The following is a 22,056-nucleotide window of genomic DNA, read 5'->3' on the forward strand; positions in this document are numbered from 1 at the left end:
CGGCTTTGTCTGGCCTCTTCCCTCGCGGTGGGGTACGCTTTCACATCATCCATTTGGGAGAAACCAGAGCAAAGCCTCGCCCGACGCTGAGCAGAGGCGGGCGGAGCGGCTTTTGGGGCGGGGGGGATTGCTTCCAAAGCCAATGGCTTGAATTGGCAAGCGGGAGGCTCAGATAGTTCTTAAGATGCAATTGCAGTAGAAAGCCAACCCACTGAAACAGGCGCCTGGCGCCGGCCGCCCGCGGGGGCGAGGACTGTCGGTGAGTTACCGGCTCCGGCCCGCAGTGTGCGGGCCGGCCACTAGGAGGCGCCCCGAGCGCACCGGGGCCCCCTCCCGCCGCCAGAGGAGGGCTCGCATCCCCTCCGCCAGCCCCCAGCCGCGGGATCCGGCGGCCAAGCAGACCGCAGGGGACACGCGGAGGAGCGCCCGGGGCTGTCACCGCGGACGCGTCGCGCGCATTGACCCGGGACCGGGGCTCCCCGGACCGCCCGCCGCCACGCCCGCCGTTTCCCAGCCGGGGTCCTCGGCTCGCACTGCCCGGTGAGCACCACCCGGCCGGAGGGCGATGTCTGCCCGGCCCCGCCGCGGTCCCCGGGTCAGCCGGGCACCGCCGCTCGCGCCCCTCTGCTGCTTCTCGGCCGCTCTGGGGATGCTGTGGTCCCCCGCCTCGCAGGCGTTCAACTTGGACGTGGACAAGCTCACGGTGTACAGCGGACCCGAAGGCAGCTACTTCGGCTACGCGGTGGACTTCCACATACCTGCCGCTCGCACGTAAGTCGCCCCAGGTGGGGTCCCTGCCCCTCTGCCGGGGGACCCAGGCCTGTCCCCGCAGCCTGCTGGCAGGCGATCCCGAGCGTCCATCCTGCTGCCCACTTGGGGTCCCGTCCGGTTCCCCGCCACCAGCCTCTACCCTCCCCTTCCACGCTGAATGTCCTTGTGAACTTTGAACCAGGGACATGTCACTTGCCTCGGATCCGAAAGTCCTGGGGAGCTCCAGGGACAAAGACTGGAGCATCGTGCAAAGGGGGAAACACAGGACCGAACAGACTCAGGCCAGTTAAAACAAGGACCACAACACGGTCTGTTTATACATAGCCTGTAACAATTAAGCGTCTGGGCTCAAGTGCTGTCTGCTATAAGCAGCTGGGCTCTGTCCTTTGCTAATTCTCACTGCACCCCCCCCCCGGCCCCCCGCAATCTCTCAACTCACTGTATACATAGCTCCACCTAGAGAAGAATTAGGAATATTTGCACCCTCTTCCAAACCAGGTTTCAGACGCCCGTAGATTTCCAAGAGGAAATCTAGGTTGACAGTCTGTCTCCATCATGAGTACGTTTCCGATTCCAAGAGTGATTTTGTCCAATCTCTTCTCAGGGCGAGTGTCTTGGTGGGGGCGCCCAAAGCCAACACCAGCCAGCCAGACATCGTGGAAGGGGGAGCAGTCTACTACTGTCCTTGGCCCGCCGAGGGGTCTGCGCAGTGCAGGCAGATACCATTTGACAACACCAGTAAGTGGTATTTGTCATTCTCAACTGTTGGTTCTGGAGTGCCAGAGCCCTCCGGGAGTCAAGTCCCCACTTCGTAGAATTTGGCCTGTCTGATGGGTCGGTGTTGAGGGCGGTGCAGGTTCGGAGAGAAATCAGCTTTTTAAAGCCCAAGTGAAGGGGAGGAAGATGTTAAGTGCACCCCAGAGAGGGAACAGTATTTTGAGCTTGGGTATTTGAATGCACCCTGGTCACTGCAGTTTCCTTACTATTCTGAGATAAGGGTGTTCTGGGTGAGTGGATGGTTTGGAGAACACAGATGTTACTCCCTGATCTTGATTCTGGAGAGAATTTGGTTATTTCCCAAGAACAAATCTGGAAAAAGACATAGCCTTAGAATTTCCAGTGCCCAAACTCGGGAGGCAAGAGTCAGCTGCTGCAGACCCAGACATCACTCCATGTTGCTATTTAATTCTTTACAGAAAGAAAGCATTTTCTTTCAAAATATTGGACACTGGATGCAAACTAGTACAGGCAGAGTGTGGATGGATTACATTCATTTCCAAAATCCCTAGACAGATGTTTCTTATTTAATTAAAGGGAAAATACATTTTAAACAATTCAGGCTGGTTATGTTTCCTCTGGTGTTTTCTCCTTGGGTCTTGAGAAAATAATCTAAACTTAATGCTTTCAAAAACATTAACGCTGAATGTTTTAATTTGTACCTCCAAAACTTTATGAATTCAAAAGGTATATGTTATTGGAAAGCAAATATCTCTTTTCAGAAAAATGTGAACATGTCAACTCAATGTTCTTTGATGAACAATCAATTAAAATACCTTTTGCACCATGGAACTATTATATGACATCATTCTTCATTATTGTTATATTAGTATATATCTAGAATTTATGTAGAATGTCAGTTTTCACAGAATTTTGATGAAATTGGATGGATATTTACCTGTTACTTTAACTGATTTGCATTTTTTATTTTAAAGGAGAAAATAATTTCCATTCTAAGAATGTGGAAATTATGTCACAGAGAAAAGTCCTATGCAAGCATTACCTTGAAATATGACCAAATTAGGAGATATTTTATAAATGCACTTTTAAATTATGTTTTTCATATGTGTCTATATATGGTCACAGTAGCTCTTTTACCATTTAATTAAATAATTCAGTTATTTCATACCACTTTTCATAAGCTTTTACTTTAAAGTTTAACTATTAGAAACTGGAAAAATTAAACCACTTGATATTCATTTGTGAAAGAAATCTTTCAGTTAGTGATTGAATCAGGACTTTAGATGCTTCTAAATACTGACTTCTAGCTTAATTTTAAAATTAATTTCATGAATCAGAAAAATTAAGCATAAAATTAATGGTATTTTACTAATACATGTCAAATATTTTATTTTTAAAGTATTTTAAGTGTAAGCCTTGATAAATAAAAACATAAATTTTGGGCATTATTTGAATTTAAATTTAGTGTTAGCATTTGGAGACATGTGATGTGTTTTTACCAAGAATCAATCTATAGTCATGCGCATGAATTTAATAACTTTCTAGAATATTCCCATAACATGTCAACACATCAAATCAGGATCTGGTTAGTACATTTTTCCTTTGATAAAGGAAGAATCAATGTCTGTTCAGGTAAGTCACACCTGAAGACCTAAATATTAATCCCAGATGTCACAGATGAACAGATGAAAACCAGAGTATACAGACATGAGTATGAATTTTTAAAAACTGACCACTTCCATCCCCAAAGTTCTGATGTTACATGACAGCAGGTAACATTTTCCAAAAGTTCATTTTAAAGTAACTATTTGGATCTTCGAATTCAGTTTCCCACAGAAAACTAATGTTGAAAGATTGTGCTTTGATTTCCAGAATAACCCACAGGAATGCACTTAACCCTTACTCTAGCTGAATTGTATTTGCAATGAAAGAATAGGGGACAATCTAGTATGTTTCTGGCAATTAAATCAATAGGAAAATAGTAAGAGTGTTGAGAAAAGATCAGCATTCCTTGAAGACAGGGTAGATGGCACCTTCTGGGCAGGTTCTCAGGAAGACATCGGAACATCTCAAAGGGTTTTTGAGATTAATGTTGTTGGTTCTACATTATGTCTTATTTTACTTCTAAATGGATGGAGTTTTTTTTTTTTTCTTGAGAGATGTATGCATCTTACTATCTTATATTCGCAACCATAATCGCTGCAATTTGAGAATTTGTTAGTGGAACAAAGTGAGGGAAAGAAACAGGGAGGTAGATAAGTGTTTCTGAAATATTTGAGCAAGAAATAAAAAAAAAAAAATAGCAAGGCAGAGGAGGCCACACAACATTAGTAAGAAATGAATGGTCTGTGATGGAATGCACAAAGCAGTGACCTGTGAAAGCCTATGGGAGTTTCCAAGAGCGAAGATTAAGAATGATGGAGCAAAGGAAGTTCCTTGTGTTAGCCATCAGAGGGTACTGTGGGCCCAGGAACCTTGGCTGCTCCTGGGAATGGCCTGAGAATGGGTAGGGGAAGAGGAATCAGAGGATTGTGGCTCAGGGGTTTGCTACTGAGTGGGAGCCAGTACACTACACATCATTTCTACCAGTGACTTTATCCGTGAACCCTAAGACGGTAGAACTGCCAGTGAATGCCATTTGCTGCAAAACTGTGAAAGGGAGGGACAGCAGGAGCCCACAGAGCTGTTTCTAGTCCGAGTGTCAGTTTTGTGGGCAGAATATGATCTTGGAACCAAAGATAGAAGGCAGAAATAGGCATTCTGACTCTGGGTGTTGCAGTCAGCATTACCAGATGCAGTGCATTTATTCATCACCTACTATGTGCCTGTCACTTATCCACACTATTTCTAATCCATACAGTGAAACAACCATGTAAATCCTGTTTCATGAGTAAGGAGGCAGACATCAAAGGTGTTAAAAGATACATCCAAGGTCACACAGTGGTAAACAGTAGATGCAGGACTGGTCCTAACAGACTGCAAGTTCAAGGTCAGATCCTGTGGAGCTGAGGCACTGCTCATCTTCCTCACCCTTCCCCCAGTTTCCCACCTGAAGTTACCTTCACACGTTCCAGTTAAAGTGATCCTCCAGAGAAGATCTGAAAGGTGAAACGGTTTGGGTACAGGGTTATGGAAGCCAGAGGTCACAGAGGTAGCCATTGTCAGAGTGGGAATGATGGCTTGTGCAATATATGTCCCCTCAGAGTCCCCATCCACTGTCTCCTGTCTTACTCTCTGGCCATGAGCAGCAGCGTGCGTGTCCAACGTGCACCAACCCCCTCCCCCCCAGAGGAAGAAAATTCCTCTGCTTGACAAAGTAGCAGCTCCAAGTGCTGGACACCCACAAATTGACATGCACGTAACAGCGTGTGGTGTCAGGCATCAATAAATATCACATTGCAAATATTCCTTTGTACAGAGAATCCTGACTGTCTCTGTCTTCCACCCTGTCTGCTTTTACTATTACATCTGAATTCAAGACATTCTGAGTAAATTTGACCTTTTAATGATGTAGTTTCAACTTGTTCAGGCCCCTGGGGTGTCTACAAATTAATATTCGCTGTGGTAACCTACTAAACTCTCTCAGCCTAGACACTGGAGGAGACTGGCCTATAATTTAGTCCCTGAATCTGGTTGTGATCTTGAACTTTAGTTTATTTAAGGTCAACTGCCTGTTTTTTTGTAAAGTCTGCCTTTGAGTTTGAAATTTTTTTCATTAAATAGTCATTGATTTTATTTGTACTTTATCCTGTAACTGGGATTAAAAAAAAAACTACTTCTCATCATAAATGCAAAAACAGAGGAAGCTGGGAATCGCCTAACACTTCAAATGCATGAATACTATTAAAATCTGTGGTCCTTTCAAGTATGGAAAAAGGAAACTTTCGGGAAGCATATGGTGGTGGGGGAGGTGCAAAGTGCAAAGAGTAGATAATTTTCCTGCTCTGTGCAAAATCAAGTGGCTCCAAAAATCCCCTTCTCTCTTCTCCCTTCTGTCTTTCCCCCTTACTTCACTAGAATAAAATTCCCCCACCCCCAAATTGATTTCTTTCCTTTTTGGTCCTAAACTGTGCCCCACGTCTTAAATGTAAAACATCGCATCTGCCAAATTCATGCCTTTCCTTTCTAAATCTATTCCAAGGTTCATTGTTTTTCTACTTCCTACATTTTCCAAACCCATGTGTGGATTACAGAAAAAGCCCTGAATCCCAGCTCCCCAGCTAGAAGAGGGGTGAATGAGACAGATACTCCATCTTTGCAGTGATAAGAAGGCAAATTGCAACAATGGTAACAAAGGCATAGAACACAAATATTTGATTGTTTGAAATACTCAAATGAAACATTTTGAGGAGAAAGATAATAGCATGAGCTAATAACTGATCATCATCACAGCATTAGTAATACAGCTGGGAACGCTCCCAATCAGAGACCCACTTAAAGAAGAAACAAGAGGAAGTGGGAGGTACCATTGAGATTTGGGAGTCATCTGAGAAAGACTACCAGAATTTGCCTGACCTTAATTTAGCATCTTATATATATATATTTAAAGCTTAAAATGGAAGGCATTTTTGTTAGGATATTTCAAAGCTCTAGGAAGCTAAGATTTTTGTCAGAATTGTGTTGTAGCTTGGAGACCGGAAGCCTTTGTTGGAGGGGGCAGGCAGGAGTCTGTTTTATTTTGTGCTGAGGGAGCCACAATAAGAAGCAGCTTAAAGCATCTGGTGCTGTGATGGGTACAGGGTTGTATTTTGATAGTATTGGGTGTGCCCTTTTTCTCATGTGAGGGTTGGGAAACATATTGGTCACATAAGCCTTGCTTTTCTAACTTCCTCAGAAAGAAATCAGTTTTTGTTCAATATCAAAGCAGAGGCAAATGGAGGGCACAGCTACCTCCAGTAAATGACAGAGGAAATAACAGAAATGTGATAGAACTCAGACAGCAGAAATCTGGACTCAGGTGAATTCAATTGAAAGTGGAAAAAAAAAGGTGAAAGCTCAGTGATAATCTGCACCTTTGAGAATTAATAATTGCCAGAGTTAGTGTTTTACTACTTGTACACTTATATATACATACACATACATGAACATACATACACACATACATATATGCACACATGCACGCACGTGCACACCCACACACTCTTTAGGGCAGAAAGCTTACTCTGCCAAGTACTTCTCTTACTGAGTCATCAGGGGTAATTAAGCTGGAAGGCTTACTTCTTCTAGAAACAATTCATAATGGCTCTCAAACTGATGGGCTGGCCTAACGGATGCAACCAGCATCCCTCAGCTTCTCCCAGTTGACTCAGACTTTCATGTGACAAAATGCAATAGCTATCGAGTCCTGATATGAGCTGGGAGGAGGCAGTGGTCCCTACAACACACAGCCCTGGAGGAAGCAATTAGAAAAAAGGAAGTCCTTGAAACTCCAACCAGAAATGGGAAACAGATCTGCTCTATGGCTAGTTGAGTAGAATGAGCGTTAGGCGCCTGTTGCTTAATCTGCAAAATTCTTTCAAGAAGCTGGAAGTGTGTGTGATGGAAGAGGCTTCCAGGCTCTTGGCAGGAAGAATCCATGCAGCAGCTGTAGCATTCTGGGAGAAATGTAGGAAATTGTCTTGAAATTGTTCTGAAAGCAAGAAAAACACACTGGCACACTGAAGCCAGCTGGTTGAGATGTGAGCATTCAAACTTTACCTGTTGTGTGTAGAGAATTGTATCTGTGAGTTGTGTTGATGGAAAGAGTTGCCGACATTCCTGACAAGCTGAGCTCAGCAGTGCCCTGAAGGACACCATCCAGAGACACAAGCGTGGATTTTTGAGGAAGAGAGATAAAAGACTAATTCTAGATCTTATTGAAAGTGCTCCCTTTAAAAATATTTCATTTTCAAAATTCAGTTTAAATACATCTTCAGAAAACATATTAGTGTATCAATCAAGGTGTATCTGTATAATGAAACACTAAAATAGATTAAAAGTAGTTTTGATTCTGGGTTAAATTATATGAGGACTTGAGGTAGATAAGCAAATTGTGATGCACAGATAGGCATTGAATACTTTAAACACTGGTGTTGCTCTGTTAGGGACCTCAGCCAGGCAACTCTTAGACTAGTTGAAAAGGAACAGGGTTTAACGCCAGCCCTGCAGAAAGGCCAGCTCCTGGATCTCTGAGATTTGAACCCAAAGATCTGCAAGTTGAGAAACTCTTCTAGGTCCACAAATACTGGTGGAAGTGATCACTTACCCTTTTAATTGTTTTAGTAAAAGTAAAGCATACCTTACAAAAACAAGTCTTTGCAAAAATAGTTGGGCTTCCCCAGTGGCTCATCCACCTACAGTGCAGGAGATGTGGGAGACATGGGTTTGATCCCTGCGTCAGGAGGATTCCCTGGAGGAGGATATGGCAACCCACTCCAGTATTCTTGCCTGGAGAATCCCATGAACAGAGAAGCCTGGAAGGCTACAGTCCATAGGGTTGAAAAGAGTCAGACACAACTGAGTGGCTGAGCATGCACACATAGAAAAGGTTGCCAGGCATTAGAAGCGAGAAGGAGGGGTGGTCTGCAAAGGGGAAGATTGAAGGAATTCGGGGAGCTAATGGAACTTCTTGTGTCTTGACTGTGATGGTGGTCCATAACTATATGTATACATCAAAAGTTGTTGAACTGGGAACTTTGCTGGTGGTCCAGTGGTTAAGAATCCATCTGCCAATGCAGAGGACATGGGCTAATCCCTGGTCTGGGGAGATCCCACATGCCTCAGGGAAGCTAAGCCTGTGTGCCACAACTACCAAGTCTGTACTCTACAGCCTGTGTGCTGCAAGAAGAGAAGCCACCACACTGAGAAGCCCTTACAACGAAGAGTAGCCCTTGCTGGAGACAACTAGAGAAAGCCCACATATAGCAATGAAGACCCAGCACAACCAAAAATAAATAAATGAATACAAAGAAACAAGATTGTTAAAAAAGTCATTGAACTGTACATCTCTAAGAACGAATTTTACTGCATGTAAATGAAACCAAAAAGAGAGAAAGAAAACATTATGGAGTATGCTAGAGAGTTATATATTTGATATGATATTAAGGCTGGTTGTATGGCCATTGCTATGATCATGTGAGTTTAAACTGTTAGACTACACGAAGGTCTGATGTGATAATAGCTGGGAGTATAAGGACACATCCCTGAAAGGCTAAGTAAGTCGCCTTACTGCCCCCAAACAGGGGAAAACGTATGTCAGCTCATCACGTAGGACTCTCTTTACCATTCTTTAAATAAAGAATACTATGACCAGAATCAGAGAAGGCAATGGCACCCCACTCCAGTACTCTTGCCTGGAAAATCCCATGGATGGAGGAGCCTGGTAGGCTGCAGTCCATGGGGTTGCTAGGAGTCGGACATGACTGAGCAACTTCACTTTCTCTTTTCACTTTCATGCATTGGAGAAGGAAATGCAACCCACTCCAGTGTTCTTGCCTGGAGAATCCCAGGGACGGGGGAGCCTGGTGGGCTGCCATCTATGGGGTTGCACAAAGTTGGACACGACTGAAGTGACTTAGCAGCAGCAACAGCAGCATGACCAGAATGTGTGTGGCAACACACCCATGTGAAGGGAAACATGCTGAATCAGAATAAATCTTTGCAACGAAGCATCATATTTGGTAATTCTCATGTGGTTGCTGAAATTCAGGCATGGGGTCTCCCATTGATCATCACTGAACTAAGGAGCTCTCACTTCAGACACATTTTTGTAGTGACCAAAATTCATGTAACTGCCCTGCAGGGCATTATTAACTTATTCGCATTACATCAATTTTATTCTTAGGCTCTGATGTTTGACATATGGACACAGATCTGTGTGTGATATTGCAGAATTCTCTATATCAATCAGCCCTGATTTCAGGACAGGTCAAAATTCGAGAAAAGGACACACACCACTGCAACAGGAATAGGTTTCTTTGAGAACCCGACACAGTCCACGTTACTCACATCATCTCACTCCAGGTGGAGCAGGTCAGAGCTAACTCTGCATCCAACCTGCCCATGTTATGGCTCCATTTCTAGTCTATTGTTATTCCCCATGATTTGCCCACATTTCCGTCACAGTCCAGCCCTGCGTCCACATGGCTTCCACGGTACATCATGGCAAAGCCTACCTCTCAAGCATGCATTACACACACCCATGTCCCTACTCACTCTGAGCCTGTGTCCTGGTTCCTCTCTCGTAACCACCCAGAACATTTTATTTTCCAGCAATGATTTTCTGGTATTTTTCTGGCTTCTCTCTTTCTACAATTCCCAGTGGAATATGTGTTTCAGAAATTAATTCTAAAGTTGCTACAAATTCTAAAATCCTTAAAAAAAGAAGGGGCATAACACTAAAAAATAACATTTTCAAACATCCTGAATGAGGATGTATATCCCATAAATGATGCTATAAATCACACAATTGGGTATGATAGACCCTTAAAAATGAAGCCCACTGAGAATCAAGATTAAAATGGGGAAATGCTTTTGTTTTAATGTTAAGTGAAAAAAAATTCAAAATTGTGTCTACAGCCTGTGGAAGAGCACAAGAGGAGAAGGGCAATGAGAGGCTATTGGGAAATATAGTTAAAACTGTTTTTTTTCTTCTTTTCCTAGTGCATTTATTACTTATTATTAAAAACCTTGAACAGGTATTCATTTATGATCAGGAAAAATAATAATAAAACATGCAAAGATTTCTAAACGAAATTATTGAGTTCACTGAAGTATTATGAAGATTAATAGTGGGAGACCATGGCTCAGGCTTTGTGTTGACTGAAAGCAGTCTTAATGGTTGCCTCGTTTGTCTTGGGTATACTTGGTAGAGTAGTTTATAAATGTACTCATTTACATATAACTGCTTATGTTTCAAAATACTGATGATCAAGGATATTTTCAATGCCAATTGTGTGTGTAAAAATAAGAAGATGCTATTTATCACCTGTTTCTATTCTAGATTCTACATCAATAGAAACATTAGGCTTGGTGGTATGACACCAAACATAAGCTTGGTGGTCTGACAATTTCTAGAGACTTTAATTTATTTATTATTATTATTATTGATTTATTTATTTGGCCATACTGAGTCTTAGCTGTGGCATGTGGGGTCTTAGTTGAGGCATGCAAGCTTTTAGCTGCAGTCTATGGGGTCTAGTTCCCTGACCAGGGATTGAACCTGGTCTCCCTGCAGTGGGAACATGAAGTCTTAACTTCTGGACCGCCAGAGAAGTCCCAAGACTTTTAGAATAAAGAGAGCTGTTAGCAGAGGCCAAACTGTCTTCCCGAGTCTTCCGGAAACACATCCAGAAATCAGATTTAGTCAAGTACCCAGACATCTCATGATCCAGTGAGGTTGACACATAAAATTAACCAGCACGTCTTCTTTGTGACTCACAATATGTATTCTCCTAGAAAAGGCACTGAGAATTTGTGAACTAAAGAAACCCATTGGATTCGTAGGGTAGACTATTTTTTTGACAGTCATTATTTCTCCTCACATCTCTTAAGCCGAAGAATGCCCAGGGATTACTCTAGTATCAAATAACTCTGGATCTCTTGGCGTAAACCAGCCAAGGTTTATTGCTTGTTCACACTGTCTGGTTAATATGAGCTGGAGAGGAGCCTCTGCTTATACAAGTGACCCAAAGACCTGGCCTGATGGAGATTCCTGATTGACACGTGCTTTCAAGGCCACTCTAACTGGGAAGACTCATGGCAAATTGCACCTCGTCTAGTAAAGCTTCCACGTGGAATTGACATTTACTGCTTCTCCTCGTGTTTGGTGGCCAGACAAACTAGGAAGTTGGCCATGCCATCTTATTTGAATATTTGATTATCTTTGTGTTAGATTGGTATGTTTATGCACATCTGTCAAAGTTGTTTATACACAGTTTTTAAAAGAATACTAGAAATGAAATGCTATAGAATTTAATCCTTGAAAATGTTATTAAAACAGTTTTCTTCTACTTTTTTTTTTTTTTTTTTTGGCATGCTGCTGGCAGTATCTTAGTTCCCTGACCAGGGATTGAACCTACTGGATTGCCAGAGAACTCCTTAAAGTTGATTTCTTTTTCTCTTTTTTTTTTTTTTTTTGTTGGCTGCACCTTGCAGCCTGCAGAACTTCCCCAACCAGGGATGAATCCCATGCCCCCTGCAGTGGAAGCATAGGGTCTTAAGCACTGAACCACCGGGGAAATCCTAATATTCTTTATTTCTAATGGACATACTCTGTAGGACATACTTTTTGGAGGCTCTGAAATAAAATAGTTCTTTGGGGCTACAGTTCTTATCCTTACGTTTGTGGTAAGGAGCAGACAAGACACATGGCAAAGAAACAAATGTGTTCCTGTCAATAGATGCAAAGACAATGGGTGAAATGCACACTGACAATAAATTCTCAACTTGTTCCACCTGGTGTCCAGTCTCTGGCACAGATACTGACTAGGGAGACTGAATACCCTTCATCCTTTAAGTCAGGCTCTTTGGGTGACATATTAAATCAGAATGTCTTTTTCCCTCAAAGCACCCTTTGGTTTACTTTAATTCATTTTTATTTATACAATGCAGTTGACCCTTGAACAAGAAGGATTTGGTCTATGCCAATCCACTTAGGACATGACTTAGTGACTGAACAACAAATCCACTTAGGAGGACTTTTTTTTTTAAAGTAAATACCAATTATTACAGGGCTTCCCTGGTGGCTCAGATGGTAAAGAATCTACCTGCAATGTGGGAGACCTGTGTTTGATCCCTGAGTCAGGAAGATCCCCTGGAAAAGGGAATGGCTACTCATTCCAGTATTCTGGCCTGGAGAATTCCCTGGACAGAGGAGCCTGGTGAGCTACAATCCATGGTGTTACAAAGAGTCAAACATGACTGAGCACCTAACACACATTATTACAGGATCCTCAGATGGTTGAGTCTGCAGATGCAGAACCTCATTATGGCAAGCAGACTATCTGCCTCCATAAAGGCATCTGGAAAGGAGAACATCTGAGGTTTTAGTATCCATGGTGGGTCCCAGAACCAATCCCCAGAGTTGCCCAAGGGTCAACTATGTTCTCTTAAGAAACAGCAGAGTTGAAATTAAAGCTTAGATGTGTTGTCATTTTAGTTGCTAAGTCATGTCCAACTGTTTTGTGACTGACTACATGGACTGTATGTAGCCTGTCAGGCTCCTCTGTCCATGGGATTTCCCAGGCAAGACTATTGGAGTGGGTTGCCATTTTCTTCTGCAGGGAACCTTCCCAACCTAGGGATCAAACCTGAGTCTCCTGCACTGGCAGGCTGAACCACCAGGGAAGCCAGTAAACTTAGATTTAACAGTAAAACCAAATTTCAGCAACAAGAGAAATGTTAAGAACTCTCTACAAGCAGTTGTGGTCTTTGACCCTGCTTGTATGGCCATGAACTTACCCTTATGGAATTTACAGTGAAGAGTCAGTGACAAGTTGACAAATAGTATGGTAAGGCCAAAGGGAGCAGAGAGTGGTGAGTGGGTGTGTGTGTGTGTGTGTGTGTGTGTTTATACACACACATGCACTTTTTTCTAATTCTCTGGGGTATTATTTTCCTGTTGCTGCTGTAACAACTTACCACGTACTTTGTGGCTTTGAACAACACAAGTCGATTACCACACAGTTCTGGAGGCCAAGTCTATAATATTAGGTTTCACTGGGCTAAAATCAAGGTGCTGGCAGAGCTGTGCTCTTTCTGGAAGCTCTGGGGGAGGATCTGTTTTCTTGCTTTCTTCAGCTTCCAGAAGCTGCTCACATATCTTGGTTCATGGCCCTCTTCCATTTTCAAAGCCAGCACTGTCAGCTTGAGTCTTTCTTACACTGCTCTGCCTCTGGTTCTTCTTTTCTACCTCCTTCTTTCACCTTAAAATATCTTTGTTATTACTTTGGACCCTGCAGATAATCCAGGATCAGCTCCGTATTTTAAGTCAACTGGTTAGCAACCTTAATTCCATCCACAAAGTTAATTGTCTTTTGTCGTGCAGCCTAACGTAGTCTCAGGTTCAGCGTATTAAGATCCAGACATCTGAACTTCCCTGGGGGTCCAGTGACTGAGACTCCGCACTCCCAATTCAAGGACCCTGGGTTCTGTCCCTCAGGAGAGCTGGATCCCATATGTTGTAACTAAGAGTTCACATGCCTCAAAAAAGATCCTGCATGTCACAGCTAGGACTCAGAGCAGCCAAATTTAAAAAAAGAAAGCAAAAACATGTAGACGTCTTGAGGGCTATTTTTCTCACTAAAGGTGGTCAGAGAAAGTTTCACTGAAAAGGTGATATTTGAACAGAGGCCTAAATTAAGTGAAGGAAGAAACCATGTAGTGGAAGGGGGGAAGTTCTACATTGTAGGACAGTCAGGGTTGAATCTGGAGAGAAGAGTGTTCTTGGGAAATGGAGAAGACCCACTGGGTTAAACAGAAGTCAGGAAAAGAAAGATAGAAGATGAAGCAAGACTATCTAGCACCTTACAAGTCGGTAGGACTTTGGGTTTTATTCTAAGAGTGATGGCAGTCAATGGTGGTTTTGAGTAGGCAAGTAACAGAATTTGATTGTTTTAAAAAGGATTGGTTTCGTAGAATGTAGGCAACCACAGCAGAAGCAAGGGGAGACATTCCCATCGTCTGGTGATATAAAAGTGTGGTCTGGGTTGAGTGATAGCAGTTAGGGTTGAGTGATGGCTGGATTTGGGATTGATTTGAAAGTGAAGTTGGTAGAATTTTCTTTATGGATCAGATGAAGGATACAGAAGAAAGAGAAAAATTTGATCTGAGCAACTGGAGGAATGGGACTGAGACAGGGAACAGGGGAAGGAGCAAATCTCAGAGAAAGTATCCAGTTGAGTCCAGATAGGAGAAACTGGAGATGTTTATCAGACATCAGAGTGATATCACATAGGAAGCTGGATAAATAAACCTAAAGTTCAGGCAAGAGGCTTGGAAATTTACATGTGGAAGTCGTAGGTAATTTTTAAGGCCATGACTGATGGAGAGAATGAAGAGAAGTGAGGAGAAATAAAGTGAAGCAAAGAGAAGAGAGAAAGGGAGAGAACGGGAAAGGTCACTTTTTTATCTTAATTTTTTTTCTAAATTTATTTATTGTTTTTGGTTGCACTGGGTCTTCGTTGCTATGCACAGGCTTTCTCTAGTTGCAGCAAGTGTAGGCTACTCTTCGTTGTGGTGTGTGGGCTTCTCATTGCAGTGATTTCTTTTGTTGCAGAGCATAACCTTTAAGCATGTAGACTTCAGCAGTTGCAGCACGTGGGCTCAGTAGCTGTGGCTTGTGGGGAGACTGGACCCCACTTCACTGGACTACCAGGGAAGTCCTAGAGTCCCTGACATTTAAAGAACAATCAGTGTTGAGGAGGAGGTATAAATAATGCTAAGAAGAAGCTGCTGGTTAGGCAGAAGAAGTCAAGAAGCCAGTAAAGAAACTCATCTGAGGACTTCCCTGCGGACCAGTGGTTAAGAATCTGCCTGCCAATTCAGGAGACTCGAGTTTGATCCCTGGTCCAGGAACTAGATCCCCTATGACTCAGAGTAGCTAAGCCTATGGGCCACAACTACTTAGTCTGTGCTCTAGAGCCCAGGAGCTGCAACAAGAGAAGCCACCACAATGAGAAGGCTGTGCACTGCAACTAGAGAGTAGCCCCTGCTCACCGCAACTAGAGAAAAGCCTGTGCAGCAACGAAACTCGTGTCAGTTGGAGTAAACTTGGAGAAGGCAATGGCATCCCACTCCAGTACTTTTGCCTGGAAAATCCCATGGACAGAGGAGCCTGGTGGGCTACAGCCATGGGGTCGCTAGAGTCGGACACGACTGAGCGACTTCACTTTCACTTTTCACTTTCATGCATTGGAGAAAGAAATGGCAACCCACTGCAGTGTTCTTGCCTGGAGAATCCCAGGGACGGGGGAGCCTGGTGGGCTGCCGTCTATGGGGTCGCACAGAGTCGGACACGACTGAAGCAACTTAGCAGCAGCAGCAGCAGCAGCAGCAGCAGGAGTAAACTTTGAACATTTGATTTGATAATAGAAAGTAATTGACAGCTGACAAAAGCAGTTTGCGGTGGTGTGTGTTGGGAGAGGATGAGAGAAGACCAGCAGGAGACAGCCAGTCTATAGAGTCATTTTTCCCCAAGGAGTTCTGCCCTAATGGGACTCCAGAAATGTAATCATCAAGGAGACATGATAGCGTGTTTGTGATCTCATAGGACTTCTTCCATCCAGTGGGAAACAATGATGCTGAATAAAGGAGGAGAGGGATGTGCAAAACAGATTCCTAAGTAGATGAAAAGGGATGAGAAGGACTTTACACAGATGGAGGCACTGGCTTTGGAGGAGCATAAAGGTGATCCATCCTCAGTGAGCAGAGAAGGCAGAGTGAGAGTAGGTTGGTGGGTTTGGTAATAGAAAGAAGAAAGTGATCCTTTTTCATTTCTTCTATTTTCTCAGTGACATAAGAAGCAAAATTATCAACTGAGAGTGAGCAGGTAGACAGAGAAGGCTGGGGATAAGGAGAAAAGTTAAATAGTAATAGCCAAATGGCTGAATGAATTGAGCAGCCAGGGATTTCCTGGTAGTCCTATTTAAAATCTGAATTTATTTGGGGAAGGAGGTGATTCTTTCATTTCTTGATATCTTCTTTAACTGTATTATGTAAATGAGCAGAACACCCATCCAAGAAATTGCTTTTGTCATACCAACAGAAGTCCGAATGTATTTCCAGAACAAACCTTACACATGGCCCAAGTCAAATTACATACGAAAAACATTTCAAATGATTCTATATGATGTAGAAACAAATGTCTGAAGAACACTGGCAGGCCCTATTGGTTATTAAAAACAGGAAGTTGGAAATGTGATCTTTATTCTCTGGAAGACAATATAGATGTGGAAATAATTATAGCAAAAAATTTATATTCTCATCTTGATCGGGTAAACTGTATAACAGCAAGATTGTAATACATTTACTATTGCTATCCCAAACCCATATTTATGAATGATTATTAGAATTCTAAAAGCGTACTTTCAACTCATTTAACTTTATTCGTTACTTAGTTATATAAGGAACCAAACACTTAAATAGTGATATGAAAAAATAAAAGCTTCATGATTTCCAGAAATTTGTTAGACTAGAGGAGTGAGCTAGAAGTCTCTTAAATTCTAAATGGCTGGGTGGCTTTAGAAAACAACAGCAAGTGTATCCATGGAGGAGGAATGCCAATGACCTTTCAGTTACTACTTTATACATTTCTTTATACAAGTTCTCTTACTTTATATTGTTTGAATTTTTTAAAAATGGTAATCTCAAAGAATTTCAGTTTGAAAAGAATTTTTGGCCCTACACTCTGTTGTATTCTATTCCATTCCACTTTTTTTCACAAGCATTTATTTACTACATTTTGTCCCGTATATTCTCTACTTTCTTACCCCTGTGTGAGTGACTGTCATGCATGGCCCTACATTTTAAAGCAGGTTTTTAAGGAAGCAATTTGGATTATTTGGCAAATAAGGAGGAATAGAATTTTGCAAGAGCAGCTTCATGAATAAAGTCAGGGAGTGAGACTCAAGGGACAGGGAAAGAGCTCTCTGAATGGTGGGCTATCTGAAGATCAGATGCAGGGTCTGGGATCTACATTGTGGAGGGTGGGATATTTAGAGCTGATCTAAGAGGTAAAGGCAGGAAAACGTGTGTGTATTTGCACATGTGTGTATATGCATACATTTGTATATAGCATACATATATGATACAAGGAATAAAACTCAGTTATATAGAATGTTTCATTGGAATAACATATTTCTGTCCATCAGTGGGTGAATGTGTAACACACACACACACACACACATTGTTGTTGTTATTCTTGTATAGTTGCTAAGTCATGTCCAACTATTTTGCAACCCTATGGACTGTAACCTGCCAGGCTCCTCTGTCCATGGGATTTTCCAGGCAAGAATACTAGAGTGGGTTGCCATTTCCTTCTCCAGGGTATCTTCCTGACTCAGGGTTTGAACCCATCTTCTGTATCAGCAGGCAGATTCTTTACCACTGAGCCACCAGAGAAACTATATATATATATATATTCACAATGGAATACTACTCAGCCATTACAAAGGAGAGATCCCCTGCCGTTTGTGTCAACATGAATGAATCTTGAGGGCATTATGCTAAATGAAATGAAATAAGTCGAATAGAGAAAGACAAATACTATATGATATCTCTTATATGTGGAATCTTAAGAAAAAAATCTCACAGAAAAAGAGATCAAACTTGTTGCTACCAGAGGTGGGGGATGGGGGGCAGGACAAATGGGAGACGTGGGTCATAAGGTATAGATTTCAAGTTATGAAATAAGTAAGTACTAGGGATGTGATGTCAGGGAAGGCGATGGCACCCCACTCCAGTACTCTTGCCTGGAAAATCCCATGGACGGAGGAACCTGGTAGGCTGCAGTCCATGGGGTCATGAAGAGTCGGACACGACTGAGCGACTTCACTTTCACTTCTCACTTTCTTGCATTGGAAAAGGAAATGGCACCCCACTCCAGTGTTCTTGCCTGGAGAATCCCAGGGACGGGGGAGCCTGGTGGGCTGCCGTCTGTGGGGTCGCACAGAGTCGGACACGACTGAAGCGACTTAGCAGCAGCAGCAGCAGGGATGTGATGTGTATGTACCATGTTGACTATAGTTAACAACTTTTATATGGCATGGATGAAAGTTGTTAAGAGAGTTAATCCCAAGAGCTGTCATCAGGAAAATAATTTGTGTGTGTGTGTATGTCTATATGAGATAATGGATTGTAGTGATCATGCCATGTTGAATGTAAGCCAAAACATTATGTCATACACCTTACACAGTGTGTGTGTATGAGTCGCTCAGTTGTGTCCAACTCTTTGGAACCCCATGGACTGTGGCCCACCAGGCTCCTCGGCCTATGGGATTCTCCAGGCAAGAATACTGAAGTGGGTAGACATTGCCTTCTTCAGGGGATCTTCCCAACCCAGGGAATGAACCTCGTCTCCTGCATTGCAGGCAGATTCTTTTACCATCTGAGCTACTGGGCAAGCCCTAATACAATGAAGCCCTACACAATGCTGCATGTCAATTATATCTCAGTACAACTGGTGGGGGAAAGAATAACACATTTTTTAATATTAAATTATAAAATAAATTAGTGTGGTATTTCCTTAAAGACTTGAAAATTCACAATAAGATGATCAAGCGTATAAAGGCTGCAGAGGTATTCTTTCATGGTTTTTAATTGTGGTTTCGGGATATAAGGAAGCATTCATTTGGAAGTTTCATTTTCCTGGACATAAAAATTGATCTAGAGTCTTTTCTTGGATTTGTTTTTTTTAGACACGGAGTTCTCTGGCCATCAATATTTTGTTTTGAATTTTATATAGATCTATTCCTTGTTCTCCGATAGATAGTACAATTTAAATGAAACATTTATAGCATATGCTGATCAAGGGGAAGATTACAAACAAACAGTTAAAGACTTCCTTTCCCCTTTTCCTGATTAAAAATGCCTGGACAGCTCCTGCAACAGCTTGAAGAAAATCCCTAGTGTGAAACACGGAAGGTGATGACTGGAAGTAACAGGGAAACTTACTGTTTTTCTGGGACGGGGCTGAGGACTTTATAATAGTTTTCCAAAGCCCTCCACCTGCCACAGGGTTTGCTTGCGCCTGTTGTTGGTTTGAGTTCTCTCTCCGGTGGTGAGCTAGCCTCACTCTGTGTAATTCCCCCCATTCTACTCAAGAAGATTAGAAAAACCTGCCTGTGGCCCATGTGGGCACCACATCTACACTCCCTCACCCTGCTCAGAGATTAATACTCCTATGAAAAAAGAGCCGAACGTTAGTAGATTTGCGACCCACTGGGTTGTACCTTGATTGCCCAGAGACCAAAGCTATCAATTTAGAGAGACAGCTTCAAAGCCCAGAAATGTCAGACAAACCAAATCCACTTGATTGCCACCACCCATCACTCAGATTAGCCTACAGATCTGATTGTTTTTTCTTCTTATTTTGCCACATGGCACAGCATGCAGGATCTTAGTTCCTAGACTAGGGATCAAACCTGCACCCCCCCTGCATTGGAAGCTTGACCACCCGGGAAGTCCCCAAATCTCTAGGTTTTTATCTTTAGGTTTTCTTTTTTTAGATCAAAGATGTAACAATGTTTACTGTAACAACTCAAATAGTACAGAAATATACACAATTGAAATATAAACAGTCAATAAAATATGTACACTCCCTGCCTTCAAGAAAACCATCAGGAACAGTTCTGTGTCTATACACTTACACACCCAACATTTTGAATTGAAAGGATTATACTGAACGATATACTATACAAGCTTCTGAATGAATAGATGGGAGTTTGGTAATTCACTCAATAAGCATAGAGGTACCACTACTTGTTAGGCACTGACTTAGAAGTGGAGAGTACAGAGGTGAAGCAGAAGACATCTCTGTTCATGGGATTCTTGTATATCTGGAAGAGAATGGATAGCCAGTAAACAGGCAAACTAATAAATAAAACCATCTCAATGAATGGTAAGTGCTATGAAGAAAAGTCTAAAGGGTAACAGGAGAGAATGACTTAGGGTCAGATTAACTAGCTGCTTAGGGAGGGAGTCTCGAAGGAAGTGGCATTTGAGCTAAAACCTGAGTAACAGGAGGGAAGCAGCCTTGCAGAAAACAGCGGGAAGCATATTTCAGGCAGTGGGAGTGAGGAGACAGTCATATGCAATGAGGAGACCGAAAAGCCTGGGCATGTTTAGGAAAGGCGGTGTGTCTAAACTAGGAAAATGGGAGGAGAGGATGTTGGAGAGGCAGGTGGGGGGCCAGGTCATGCTGGACCCATCCGGCCACGTCAAGAGGTACCATTGCAGAGGTGCTATGACAACAATTCAGGGAAAAAAGATGGATTTTTCAGTTCGTGGTGCTAAGACAACAGGCCTTTAAAACTGGAAATAAGACACCCATGCCACATCCTATAGAAAAACAAATTCTGGGTGGACAACAATCCACATAAACAAAGTTGAAACACTAGCAAAGATTGAGAAGATACTGGCAACATATATGTGGGGAAATAAATCAGTACTCAGAATATATATTGAATTCTTCCAATCAATGAGACTAAAATTAAACCAGGAAATGAAGAAAGGATATGAACTAGCAATTCGCAGAAGAAAAAAGTGTATGGTCCATAAGCATAAAAAGATGATCAACTCTACTGATAATCGGGGAAATGCAAATGAAAACAGAAAAAATGAAAGTCCATTTCATGGTCCTCCAGATTGACAAAAACTTTAAAGTCCTGCAGTGGCAGGAGTTGAGAGTCCCTCTCTCATGCCTTGCTAGTGGGCATGGAAATTGGGCTACTTTGGAGGTCGACTGCCATAGCTGATATACATGTATGATGATTGTCTATGACCTGGCAACTTTATTTCTAGTCTGATGTGAGAGAAACTCTTCTCCATATGCAGAAGATGGGGGTAAGGACTCACAGGGCACACGTTTGTTATAGTAGAAAAACTGAAAACCCTAACATTCATACGTAAATGGAATGGATAAATAAAATGCAGAAGGCTATTCAATGGAATACAATACTGCACAGGAATTTAAAAGAATGAGTTGGACCTGCTATCTATCTAATCATCAAAACATGGATTACCTCCCCAAAACATAAAATTGAATGTTAAACACAACTACACACTCTTCTATACAGATAGTATAATACCATCTTTTTTCTGTTAAAAAGAACACACAAAAGAATAGTTTGTCAATAGTAAACTGTTGGCACACTACAACAAAATCTGATCCACCACCTGCTGTGTCTGTCTGTAAGTGACGGATAGTTTCTACGTTTTGTAATGATTGGGGGGAAATTTTTTTAAAGAGTAATATGTAAATGACACATGAAAATTACATGGAACTCACCTTTCTTTGTCCCTAAGTCAAGTTTTACTGGAACACAGCCAAGCTCATTTTTTAAAAAACATATCCATTTTTTAAAAAACAAATTGTCACCTGTATGGGTGGGATGGGGAGAGAAGTGGGAGGGATGTTCAAGTGGGAGGGGACATGGGTAAACCTATGGCTGATTCATGTTGATGTTTGATAGAAACTAGTGCAATACTGTAAAGCAATTATCCTTCAATTAAAAATAAATTAATTAAAAAAATACTGTCTGTGGCTGCTTTTGCTACAGAGGCAGAGGTGAGTAGTTCTGACAGACCATAGAGAGTACAAAGCCTGAAGTACTGATCCTCAGTCCTTTATGGAAGATATCTGCAGACCTCTGTTCTGTGTTTTACTCAGACATTATTTTTTAAGTGTTTGGGAGTATACACATCACATTCATGATGGTGGCTACCTCTGGAGAAGGAGGGGCAGGGGAGTAGAACTGAAGATAGATGTCAAAGGGTATTGTGATGTCTGTAAATGTGAAAAAACTTTAGGTTTCAGTTCTACCCGGTGGGAATACAAGTGTTTGTTACATA

General features: G+C 42.2%; 1 protein-coding gene across 1 annotated transcript in view; it reads left to right on the forward strand.

Annotated features, from left to right (window-relative positions):
- The first annotated feature begins 218 nt into the window (after positions 1–218).
- ITGA8 (integrin subunit alpha 8) overlaps positions 219–22,056 on the forward strand; it is a 190,630-nt gene continuing 168,792 nt past the window's right edge. Inside the window, exons 1-2 of the mRNA XM_027559856.1 lie at positions 219–771; positions 1,376–1,509. Coding sequence (XP_027415657.1) covers positions 566–771; positions 1,376–1,509 — 340 coding nt within the window. The 5' untranslated portion in view covers positions 219–565. The remainder of the gene's footprint in view (positions 772–1,375; positions 1,510–22,056) is intronic.

This window comes from Bos indicus x Bos taurus, chromosome 13, assembly GCF_003369695.1.
Source record: "Bos indicus x Bos taurus breed Angus x Brahman F1 hybrid chromosome 13, Bos_hybrid_MaternalHap_v2.0, whole genome shotgun sequence".
NCBI classification, from domain to species: domain Eukaryota; kingdom Metazoa; phylum Chordata; class Mammalia; order Artiodactyla; family Bovidae; genus Bos; species Bos indicus x Bos taurus.